The sequence below is a fragment of the Bufo bufo genome, chromosome 4 (assembly GCF_905171765.1).
Source record: "Bufo bufo chromosome 4, aBufBuf1.1, whole genome shotgun sequence".
In the NCBI taxonomy this organism is placed as follows: domain Eukaryota; kingdom Metazoa; phylum Chordata; class Amphibia; order Anura; family Bufonidae; genus Bufo; species Bufo bufo.
The window spans coordinates 508,629,812-508,642,470 of NC_053392.1; the positions used below are offsets into that span (position 1 = coordinate 508,629,812).

At 44.1% G+C, this 12,659-nt stretch overlaps 1 protein-coding gene across 2 annotated transcripts in view; it reads right to left on the minus strand.

Annotated features, from left to right (window-relative positions):
- Positions 1-12,659, minus strand: part of DZANK1 (double zinc ribbon and ankyrin repeat domains 1) — a 56,548-nt gene that overhangs the window by 1,600 nt on the left and 42,289 nt on the right. For both annotated transcript variants that reach the window (XM_040429674.1, XM_040429672.1), the window contains exons 17-19: positions 9,324-9,421; positions 6,365-6,445; positions 395-522 (exon numbers count right to left, since the gene is read on the minus strand). In XM_040429674.1, the coding sequence (XP_040285608.1) occupies positions 395-522; positions 6,365-6,445; positions 9,324-9,421 (307 nt within the window). The remainder of the gene's footprint in view (positions 1-394; positions 523-6,364; positions 6,446-9,323; positions 9,422-12,659) is intronic.

A 12,659-nucleotide genomic window follows, 5' to 3' on the forward strand; every position in this document is an offset into this window, starting at 1 on the left:
AACATGGACTACTACAGATGGTAACCATATCGTCTTTAGTAATGAATCCAGGTTCTGTTTGGGTATCCCATGAAAGTCCGGTTAGGGAAGGGGCTGCGGTAAAGTGGAGCTATCATATAGTAAATTCAGCGACACGCTGGAGGCTCGGCCCCTTCCGCTAAGCCCTACTCTCTTTTCTCACCACTAGAAAAGTGTTGAGAAGTGCTTAGAGTTGCACATTATGGCATGCACCCTGATTTTCAAGTTTTCTATTCCACAAAAGTGGCGTGAAATCCTTGCTAAATCTCCCCCAATGAGTTTTTGTTTTCTTCCAGTTTTGGACTTTTTAATGCAATGCTCATATTCAATACCTTTTGCTATTTAAGTGTAAGGAAAGAAAGAAAGAAGCACTTACGGTCCAGACTGCTGGTCTGTATCTGCTCCTTTCTGAACCAGGACTGGTATAACTTTATCATGTCCGTTGAGGACTGCCACCGTCAGTACTGGACGCTCTTCATTAGTACAGCAGTTAGGATCTGCTCCCTGCAAACAAGGATAGTTTTGAGAAATATAAATGATTAAGGCCAAATTAAAGGGGTTTTTATGGGAGTTTGATATTGATGGCTTATCCTCAGGATGGGGCATCAATATCTGAATGTTGGGGGTCTGACTCCCTGTGCTTGAAGATTGCTAGGCACTCCTGTGAACGCTGCATCCTTGTCCTAGGCCAGTGACATCTTGTTCATTGGTCACCTGGCCTATTTGCAGCTCAGTCCCATTCAAGTGACTCGATACCAAGCACAGCTGCTATACAATGTACGACGCTGTGCTTGGTGACCTGTCAGAACTCCGCAGCACCGCTTCTTCAAACAGCTGACCCCAACCAACCAGATACTGATGACCTATTCTGAGGGTAGGCCATCAATAACGAACGTCCAGGAAACCCTTTTAATCCACTTAAAGGGGTTGTCCGCTTTTTACTACTGATGACCTATCCTCAGGATAGGTCATCAATATCAGATCCGGGGGGTGACCCTCAGACCCCCCCCCCGCCGATCAGCTGTTTGAAAAGAAAGTAGCCCTTGTACAAGCGCTGCCTTCTCTTCTCTGTTTACCTGCTTGCCGTTGCAGCGACGAACAAGTGTAATTACAAGTATGGTGTCTCCATTCACTTCTATGGGACGGCTCCCGTCTGTAACATTGAATAGTATGGAGCCGTTCCGTAGAAGTGAATGGGGACGTCATTGTTGTAATTACACTGCTCACCACTGACCAGGTAAACGGAGAAGATAAGGCAGCGCTGCTTTCTCCTCCAACAGCTAATTTGGCAGGGGTGCCGAGTGTCGGAACCCCGCCGATCTGATATTGATGACCAATCCTAAGGGTTGGGCAACAATAGTAAAAAGCGGACAACCCCTATAAGTGACAATAGATAGTGATTGTAGCATATAGTTTCTGAATAACAACGACCTAGACTTTTTTGACACCGTACAAAAAAATTGTTGTGAAATCATTCTTCATAGGGAGTGCACTGAGTAGTTTGAAAATTGCTTAAAAATGCTGCTGCCAAGTGATTAGCTGGAGGGATTTAATTGTTAGAGATTAAGCAGCGACTTCACAGCAATTTTATTGCTTAGAGATTTTCATGTTAGGGTGAGATCACATAACCGTTAGGAATCCGTTTTCACGCGGTTATAACAGAAAATAACGGAATCCATAAGACGGAAGTAAAAAACGGAAGCCTTTAAGAGGCAGTCCGTGTTGATCTGTCATAATAGAAGTCTATAGGCAATCATAACGGATCCGTCTGGTTCCCATTATGCAAGAAGGAAAACAAAGTCCTTTTTTTCTGTTCTGCATAACAGAAACCAGACGGATCCGTTATGCTGCCCATAGACTTCTATTATGACAGATCAACACGGAGTGCCTCTTAAAGGCTTCCGTTTTGACTTCTGTCTTATGGATTCTGTTATTTTCTGTTATAACCATGTTATAACGGAAAACAAAAACAGAATCCTAATGGTGATGTGAACTCACCCTTAGGCCTCTTGCACACGACCGTATGCCCTCCAAGAGCGGGCCATATGTCCCGGAGCGGCATTGATCCAATGATGCTGTCCACGTCGGGCTGCCTGTGGGGCTATTGTCCCGCACTCATAAGATCTCATATGATCTCTGAGGGCATACGGTCGTGTGCAAGAGGCCTTAGGCTGAGGGTTCACACGGGCGAGATTTCCACACGGGTGCAACGCGGGAGGTGACCGCATTGCACCCGCACTGAATCCGGACCCATTCACTTCTATGGGGCTGTACACATGAGCAGTGATTTTCACGCATCACTTGTGCGTTGCGTGAAAATCGCAGCATGTTCTATATTGTGCGTTTTTCACGCAACGCAGGCCCCACAGAAGTGATTGGGGCTGCGTGAAAATCGCAAGCATCCGCAAGCAAGTGCGGATGCGGTGCGATTTTCACGCATGGTTACTAAGTGAAAGTCTATTCACTGTAATTTTTTCCCTTATAACATGGTTATATGGGAAAATAATAGCATTCTTTAATACAGAATGCTTAGTAGAAGGTCAATTGAGGGTTAAAAAAATAATAATAATTAACTCCCCTCCTCCAATTGATCGCGTAGCTGCCGGTCTCCTGTTCTTTCTTCAGGACCTGTCTAAGGACCTGTGGTGACATCACAGTGCTCATCACATGATACATTACATGATCCATCACCATGGTGATGGACCATGTGATGAGCTCAGTGACGTCACCACAGGTCCTTTGACAGGTCCTGAAGAAAGAACAGGAGACAGGCAGCTACGCGATCAATTGGAGGAGGTGAGTACATTTTTTAACCCTCAATTGACCTTCTTCTATGCATTCTGTATTAAAGAATGTTATTATTTTCCCTTATAACCATGTTATAAGGGAAAATAATAAAATTTACAGAATACTGAACCCAAACCCGAACTTCTGTGAAGAAGTCCGGGTTCGGGTCTGGATACCAACATGCTGCTCACGTGCATGCAAAATGCATTAAAACTCTTTGCACTCGCGGGGAAAAATTGCGCATGTTCCCGCAACGCACCCGCATATTTTCTGCAGCAATTTTATAGTGATTTTATCTGTAGCAATTAAAACGCTTCAACAATACTCACTTGGCGCCAGCCATTTGGAAGTGAATTTGAAGCTCCTCAGTGCAAGTTTAGGTTTAGCCTCAGCCTAAGGGCTCATGCACACGAACGTATTCTTTGTCTGCATTCATCCGCATTTTTTGCAGGCTGGATGCGGACCCATTCACTTCAAAGGGGCCGCAATACAGACAGCGCACCACGTGCTGTCCACATCCGTATGTCCGTTCCGTGGCATCCGCAAAAATACAGAACATGTCCTATTATTGTCCACATTACGGAGAAGGATAGGACTATTATGAGCTGGACGTTCCGTTCAGCAAAATGCGGAATGCACACAGCCATTATCCATGCTTTGCGCATCCGCGATCTTCAGACCGCAAAACAGGCAACGGCTGTGTACATAAGCACTAAATCTGACCATAGACACTAAGATCATCTGGCTCATAATAGCATTGAAACACTCCTTTTTTATGTCATTTTGCTCACTCATATACTGTACTATGATTACAGGTTTTTTAAACTATGGTTCCCATTGGAAACAGACAAGAGTCACATGTGATAGATCATCGGAAAAAAAACACTGCACTGTGATAGGATGAATCCTGCAGAATTCTGATTACAGCTCTGGATGTGCACAAAGAATAAAGACCTATTAACTGATAGCAATTTTATACATAAGTTAAAGATTTAACAAATCTTTTCAATTTTTTTTTTTTATCACAGTTGGGCACATTTATTAAGACCGGCATTTTAGATGCTGGTCTTAATAAATCCCTAAGCTGGTGGCGGTTCCGCCGAAGTTATGAAGAGGCGCAGGCCTCTTCATAACTTTGGTGGATCCTCCACCAGTTCTAAATGTAAGACCGCTCCCGAGCCATCTTACATTTAGACCATTTTCTACACCTAAACCAGGAATAGAAAATGGTAAATGAGACGGGCCTCCCGGCAGGTCCTACGCCTATTTTAGGTGTAGAAAATGGTCTAAATTTAGGACAGCAAGGAAGCCGGCTTACATTTAGGCCCCCTGCACACGATCAGGATTGCGTGCGGATTTTCCGCGCGGAAAATCCGCACCGTAGGTCATGTCCATTGTATTCTATGAGAATTTGAAATTCTCAATGCACACGATGCGGATTTTTTCCGCGCGGATTTTGACCTGCGGTGCGGATTTTAAAATCCGCGACATGTCAATTAATTTTTTTTTTCCTGACCGGATTTTCTTCATTCACTTAGTGAAATCCGCATGCGGAAAATCCGCACCAAATCCGCACGCAAATCCGTATGCAAATCCGCACCAATTAATGCGGATTGACCGCACAGATTTGCCTGCGAACACCTGCGGATTTCAGTGTGGATTCTCCGCACATGAATCCTGAACATGTGCATGTACCCTTAGAATCGGCGGTGAATGTAGAGGCCCAGAGCAGGGGCTTATTTGTCTAAAACGCTGGTCTAAATAAATGGGCCCCAATGTTTTGTGCATTAAAAATGTATTTTAAGTGAATTGGGGGGCTTTTCTCTCTTTAGACACATCCAAGTGCAGATATGACATAAACATGGGGCTATTCACACACACGTTTTCACAGCTTCATGAGCCCCATCTGAGAAACTCACTGCGGGTCTTATTTTTGTGGATGACAATAACAGGAGTGAAAAAAAACTATGCACATAGAAGCTATCCGTTTTTTTAAGTATACAGTTTTTTGTGGACAGACAATTGGATACAGGCATGTGCGTGAGGCCTAACTCTCAACATTATTGGTCAAATTTCCACTTTCCACCAATCAGACATTTATGACAAAATACCACAAATGTTTGAACTCATTTTGTGAAATACACAGATTTCGAAAAACTGATAAGGAGAGATGTTGGTAAAAGAAATTGGAAGATGGCTGTGGGTCAGATTTATTAATGTGGTAAGTGGCATAAATTGGCACACTTTTGTGGCAGTTAGGGTTTCAAAACTTTTTTCTGACTTGCTCAAAAGGAGGCGAGACATTCTGTGAAAGGGACGTGCTCTAAGGCCTCTTTCAGACGGGCGTTGCGGGAAAAGGTGCGGGTGTGTTACGGGAACACCCGCGATTTTTCCGCGCGAGTGCAAAACATTGTAATGCGTTTTGCACTCGCGTGAGAAAAATCACGCATGTTTGGTACCCGAACCCGAACTTCTTCACAGAAGTTCGGGCTTGGGATCGGTGTTCTGTAGATTGTATTATTTTCCCTTATAACATGGTTATAAGGGGAAATAATAGCATTCTGAATACAGAATGCATAGTACAATAGCGCTGGAGGGGTTAAAAAAAAATAAAAAATAATTTAACTCACCTTAATCCACTTGCTGGCGCTGCCGGCATCTCGTCTGTCTCCTTCTTTGCTAAACAGGACCTGTGGTGAGCATTCATTCCAGGACCTGTGGTGACGTCACTCCGGTCATCACATGATCCATCACATGACCCATCACCATGGTAAAAGATCATGTGATGGATCATGTGATGACCGGAGTGACGTCACCACAGGTCCTGGAATGAATGCTCACCACAGGTCCTGTTAAGCAAAGAAGGAGACAGACGAGATGCCGGCAGCGCCAGCAAGTGGATTAAGGTGAGTTAAATTATTATTATTATTTTTTTAACCCCTCCAGCGCTATTGTACTATGCATTCTGTATTCAGAATGCTATTATTTTCCCTTATAACCATGTTATAAGGGAAAATAATAATGATCGGGTCTCCATCCCGAACGTCTCCTAGCAACCGTGCGTGAAAATCGCACCACATCCGCACTTGCTTGCGGATGCTTGCGATTTTCACGCAACCCCATTCACTTCTATGGGGCATGCGTTGCGTGAAAAACGCAGAATATAGAGCATGCTGCGATTTTCACGCAACGCACAAGTGATGCATGAAAATCACCGCTCATGTGAACAGCCCCATAGAAATGAAAGGGTCGGTATTCAGTGCGGGTGCAATGCGTTCAACTCACGCATCGCATCCGCGCGGAATACTCGCCCGTGTGAAAGGGGCCTAAGAGGCACTGATTTGCACCAAAATTGCATCACAATTCTGGCATAAAATTCAGTCTCAAAGTAAGCCAAAAAATAGTTGGTATAGAGCTCAACAAAAGTGTCTATCCCTTTACCGATAAATCTGGTGCAGGTCTAGACAGCCTGTCTAAATTTACACAATGTAGAGGTTTAGTAAATCTGGTCCATAATGTGTATTTCCAGCTTTATATGTTATCTTTTCCTGCTGTGTACCTCATCCAAGAGCTCCTCCACCATAGAAATCTTCCCTTCTCCTTTTGGGCCAACTTCCTTGAGAAGTTTGCGATCTTCAGGCTGTGACATATATTTATGTGTTGAAAAGAAAAAAATAATTTATATGATGTTAAAATCTATAAAACTGCTCTGTTACTGCCTACATTGTAAGGCTACTTTCACACTCGCGTTCTGGCTTTCCGTTTCTGAGATCTGTTCAGGGCTCTCACAAGCGGTCCAAAACGGATCAGTTTTGCCCTAATGCATTCTGAATGGAAAAGGATCTGCTCAGAATGCATCAGTTTGCCTCCGTTCCGTCTCCATTTCGCTTTGTAGGCGGACACCAAAACGCTGCCTGCATTTTGGTGTCCGTCTGACGAAACTGAGCCAAACGGATACGTCCTGGCACACAATGTAAGTCAATGGGGACGGATCAGTTTTATCTGGCACAATAGAAAACGGATCCGTCCTCCATTGACTTCCAATGGTGTTCAAGATGGATCCGTCTTGGCTATGTTAAAGATAATACAAACGGATCCATTCTGAACGGATGCAGACCGTTGTATTATCTGAACGGATCTGTCTGTGCAGATCCATGACGGATCCGCACCAAACGCGAGTGTGAAAGTAGCCTAAGCTGCAGCAACTATTACATCAGTATAATACAATTACTTCATCAACATTATGTAATAGTCCATGCTCTACTGCAGTATCTGTAATCTATGGCTATATGTGGTACCGTAGACATCTTGCCATTGACTCTTATGTTATTTTCCTTACTGAGTCCTATGATATATCTCCAGATGGGAAAGAAGTGTCCGGCTTGCATTATGCGGGTAACTTCACTGTGTCACTGACCACATGCTAGTTGTTTTATATACACTGCTCAAAAAAATAAAGGGAACACAAAAATAACACATCCTAGATCAGAATTCATTAAATATTCTTCTGAAATACTTTGTTCTTTACATAGTTGAATGTGCTGACAACAAAATCACACAAAAAAAAAAAATGGAAATCAAATTTTTTAACCCATGGAGGTCTGGATTTGGAGTCACCCTCAAAATTAAAGTGGAAAAACACACTACAGGCTGATCCAACTTTGATGTAATGTCCTTAAAACAAGTCAAAATGAGGCTCAGTAGTGTGTGTGGCCTCCACGTGCCTGTATGACCTCCCTACAACGCCTGTGCATGCTCCTGATGAGGTGGCGGACGGTCTCCTGAGGGATCTCCTCCCAGACCTGGACTAAAGCATCTGCCAACTCCTGGACAGTCTGTGGTGCAACGTGACGTTGGTGGATAGAGCGAGACATGATGTCCCAGATGTGCTCAATTGGATTCAGGTCTGGGGAACAGGCGGGCCAGTCCATAGCATCAATGCCTTTGTCTTGCAGGAACTGCTGACACACTCCAGCCACATGAGGTCTAGCATTGTCTTGCATTAGGAGGAACCCAGGGCCAACCGCACCAGCATATGGTCTCACAAGGGGTCTGAGGATCTCATCTTGGTACCTAATGGCAGTCAGGCTACCTCTGGCGAGCACATGGAGGGCTGTGCGGCCCTCCAAAGAAATGCCACCCAACACCATTACTGACCCAATGCCAAACCGGTCATGCTGGAGGATGTTGCAGGCAGCAGAACGTTCTCCACGGCGTCTCCAAACTCTGTCACGTCTGTCACATGTGCTCAGTGTGAACCTGCTTTCATCTGTGAAGAGCACAGGGCGCCAGTGGCGAATTTGCCAATCTTGGTGTTTTCTGGCAAATGCCAAACGTCCTGCACGGTGTTGGGCTGTAAGCCCAACCCCCACCTGTGGACGTCGGGCCCTCATATCACCCTCATGGAGTCTGTTTCTGACCGTTTGAGCAGACACATGCACATTTGTGGCCTGCTGGAGGTCATTTTGCAGGGCTCTGGCAGTGCTCCTCCTGTTCCTCCTTGCACAAAGGCAGAGGTAGCGGTCCTGCTACTGGGTTGTTGCCTTCCTATGGCCTCCTCCACGTCTCCTGATGTACTGGCCTGTCTCCTGGTAGCGCCTCCATGCTATGGACACTACGCTGACAGACACAGCAAACCTTCTTGCCACAGCTCGCATTGATGTGCCATCCTGGATAAGCTGTACTACCTGAGCCACTTGTGTGGGTTGTAGACTCCGTCTCATGCTATCACTAGAGTGAAAGCACCACCAGCATTCAAAAGTGACCAAAACATCAGCCAGGAAGCATAGGAACTGAGAAGTGGTCAGGTCACCACCTGCAGAACCACTCCTTTATTGGGGGTGTCTTGCTAATTGCCTATAATTTCCACCTGTTGTCTATCCCATTTGCACAACAGCATGTGAAATTGATTGTCACTCAGTGTTGCTTCCTAAGTGGACAGTTTGATTTCACAGAAGTGTGATTGACTTGGAGTTACATTGTGTTGTTTAAGTGTTCCCTTTATTTTTTTGAGCAGTGTATATGAATTGTTTTAGATAATAGATTGGTAGAAATTAATTATATCAATGTCTACCATTTTTGAAAGTTTCTTGTGGTCCCAGAAACTGCACCATACATCTTTATAATGAGGTCAGAGCGCGGTCTCCAAATCCTCTGCTATACGTCATACAGCCCCATGGAACTTAATATTAATAGAAATCGGTAAGGTACTAGCTCCCCCTAGTGGTGGCTTCAGACAGCCAGCATTTTATCTGTAGGGCAAGAAGGTGAGAAATCTGAGCTCTATATAAGAAAAAAAGAGCTCCGGATTCCCATAAAGGTATATGGTGTCGTGTCTAGGTAGAGAGGTGTGTTCCCCTTTAATGTCCCAAACCTTTGGACAGTGCCCAAGTGCCCAAATGATGAATCTGCCTTCGACCAAACAAGTACTATGGAGTTTTTTAAAACTTGTTAAAAGAATTGCTTATTGTAGATGCATTTCATTCCTCTCGAGTTCCTGGGTTCTGTCATATACGTACCGGGAGACGGTCTTCCTTCTGGAGAGGTTTTCGGTTCTTTCTCTTGGACCTTTTTGCTTTTCCATTGTTGCTTCTGGCACTCAGCCCATCCTCACTCGCTGCAGGGGAGACACAAGTATTATACAATGGTGCATTATTTTACATTCTGGTGGCAGTCGCAGGCACGGATCACTAGTCATGCAAATTTCTGTTCCTAAAAATGTGATGGACAATAAGTCACAGAATAATAATTAGCAAAAAGGGGATGTACAAAAGTATTCAGATGCAGGTGCTGGTTTGAAAACTGTAGACTATTGTTCATGGGACAACCCCTTTAATTTTAGATAGAGGAAAAACGGTTTAGCCTTAAAAGAATGCAACTCCTAAAGAGAATGTCTACCCGTGAACATCATTTTGTCATTTTTCATCTAAATAGTTTCACCCTTCTGTGCTGATTAAATAGGTGAAATGAGTATTTGACAGAAACTGCTCATCTATTGCTACCCCAGAGAGAGGAAGTCGGTGCCATCACTACACAGCAACGTCAACTGTGTAGCGGAGGGAGCTTATTCCTATTGCACTGCTCCCATTGAAGTCAATGGCAGCAGCACTGCACAGTTGATAGAGCTGTATAGTGCCAGTGCTACAGCAGAACAGCGGAGGCTGCAGGGTGTCAGACCCCCCTCTCCCCCAATCAGTTAGTGATGGCCTATCCTGAGCATAGGCCATCACTTTGTGAAAGTTGGACAACCCCTTTAAGAACTGCACATCAGCTTTAGAACATCCTAAGGTGGTTTCCCAGTTCTTTTTTTTTTTTTTTACATTTCCTCCCAGCTAGGGGTAACTGTGAAGAACTCTATACTTATCTTGTCCGCAATACTCCATTCCAGCTTCATGGCTCCAGACCGTCTTCACTGGCCTTCCAATCCCCATCTTGTCTACTTTCACATGGACAGGATCACGTGTGCCTCTCAGCAGTGCCGCGTCTTCAAACAACTTGACATGCCGCTTGGGGACACATGACCGCTGTGGCAAGTCATTGGTTTGCAGTGTGCACATGACCCTATGCGTGCGGAGGCTGACAGACGGGACTAAAAAGAGCCACAGAGCCAAAATGGAGCAAGTAAGTTACCACTGCCTGAGGGATATTAAAAAAAACAACTGGATAGCCCCTTTAATTCTGGTATTATCCGTGGCATTGAGAACAGTTTTATCTAGCACAATGCTCAAGTCAATATTTGCCCTGCAAGAAAAACAATGTCATGTGAAAGGCACAAACTCCTGAGTCAATAAACACATTGTTAGCAGGTTTCCTTGATTTGTGTGCACCCATTGTATTGTGTAAATTATGCTATTCCATCAATTCCCAAGACTCTGTAAGTATTAATATTTACTATTATTTAGGTCTACTTCTTAAAGTAAAAGCAGCCAAAATGAAAATTAAGAACATAAAATTGACATGCAAATACCTATTTGCCATTTCATTTTCAACCCATGTGTGCAAACTTTATGCCATAATTAAAAATAAAATACTTTCATTTGAAATTTCATTTTCGACTCCAAGCCCTTTATCTTTTAATTTTCCTTTTTTTATCATATATTTATCATCACCTATACTGGTATTTGAAGGTCAAAATTAAAGGGCATCTGTCAGCAGATTTGTGCCTATGAAAACTGGCTGATCTGTTACATGTGCAGCTGAAGGCATCCGTGTTCGTCCCATGTTCATATGTGCCCGCATTGCTGAGAAAAATGATTTTTTTTATATATACAAATGAGCCTGTCGGAGCAACGGGGGCGTTGACATTACACCTAGAGGCTTTGCTGTCTCGACAACTGCCGCACCCGCTCCACTTGTATTGACAGGGCCAGGCATGATGATGTTTTCATTGCCTGGCCCTGTCAGTCAAAGTGCAGAGAGTGTGGCAGTTGTCGAGACATCCAAGTCTCTAGGTGTAATGATAACGCCCCCGTTGCTCCTAGAGGCTCATTTGCATATAATAAAATCTTCATTTTGTTCAGCTAAGTGGGCACATATGAACATGCGACGAACACAGATACCTTCAGCTGCCAAGCGCACGTAATAGGTCAGCCAGTTTTATAGGTACAAATCTGCTGACAGATGCTCTTTAAAAATAAAATGTGAAGTGCATAAATGAAAGGCAAAACGACAGTTTTAAATTTAGTTTTCATCTCTGTAAGCAAAAAGGGGTTACCCAACCCCTATAACGACCCCCCCAGTGACCGGGCCCCTCGGACACATTATACTTACCTGCTCCAGGTCCCTGCGCGGCCACCGCTGCATCAATAGCAGCCAATAGCAGGCTCCAACGGGGACAAGCCTCCCTAGCATCGCGGGTGACGCAGCAGCGGCAATGCAGGGATCCGGAGCGACGCGGGTTGCGGGAAGCAGGCAAGCATAATGTATACAAAGGGCCTGGGCATTGGAAAACCCCTTTATCATTGAAAAGTGCCACCTTCTGCCCATATATTAAAGTGACCATTAGGGAAAGAAGACATAATAAATAAATAAAAATAGTTGCACATTGTGCTATTAACAGAAGAAAATGGGGGGAAAAAATGGGAAAACACAATTTTTCAATTTTTTCCCCCCCTGGAAATAAAAACAAAAAATACTAAAATAAGAAGAAAAAGTTATGGCTTTCAAAGATGCACGCGCTAAAAAAAAGAATGAAAAATGGGCCTGTGTATGAATGTCAACTTTTTATTTTATATAAACCAGAATTTTTGTTCTTCATTTTTAATATTCGGTTTTTTTTATGGTTTCAAAAACTTTTAAACCCTTATTTCAACATTTTATTTGTTCAACATGCAATCGTTTGATCACTTGTACAATAAACTGCAATACTTTTGAACTGCATTGTATTGGCATTTTACCATCATCCTATTAAATCCAGTTTAGAAGCAAGGTGTAATAGAAGTCCTAACCATAGCGGCCTGACATGACAACTGCTTGGCACCCTCCCTCTTACTGCTCAGATGCAGCAGTTACAGCTTATCTGTATAACACTGATGGCACCTGCCATGTATGGAGCCGTCTCAGCTTCTGAGCCCACTAGCGGTTAATGGTATTTTCACAGCAGATTTGGTGCAAACATTGTTAAAGATGTTATCTGAGACTATAAAAAGCCCCCCAATATGCTGGGCCCCTCACATTAAATATACTTACCTGGCTTCCCGCGCCGCTCCTGGTTCCCGCATCGCCGCTGCAGCTTCTTCCCATGAGCAGATGAAAAAATCCTGTGTTGGGGAGAGCAGCCAATGGCAGGCGGGGACTGGGACGAGTCTCCCTAGCGTCACCTGCGATGCTAGGGAGCCTCGTCCCTGTCTGTCATT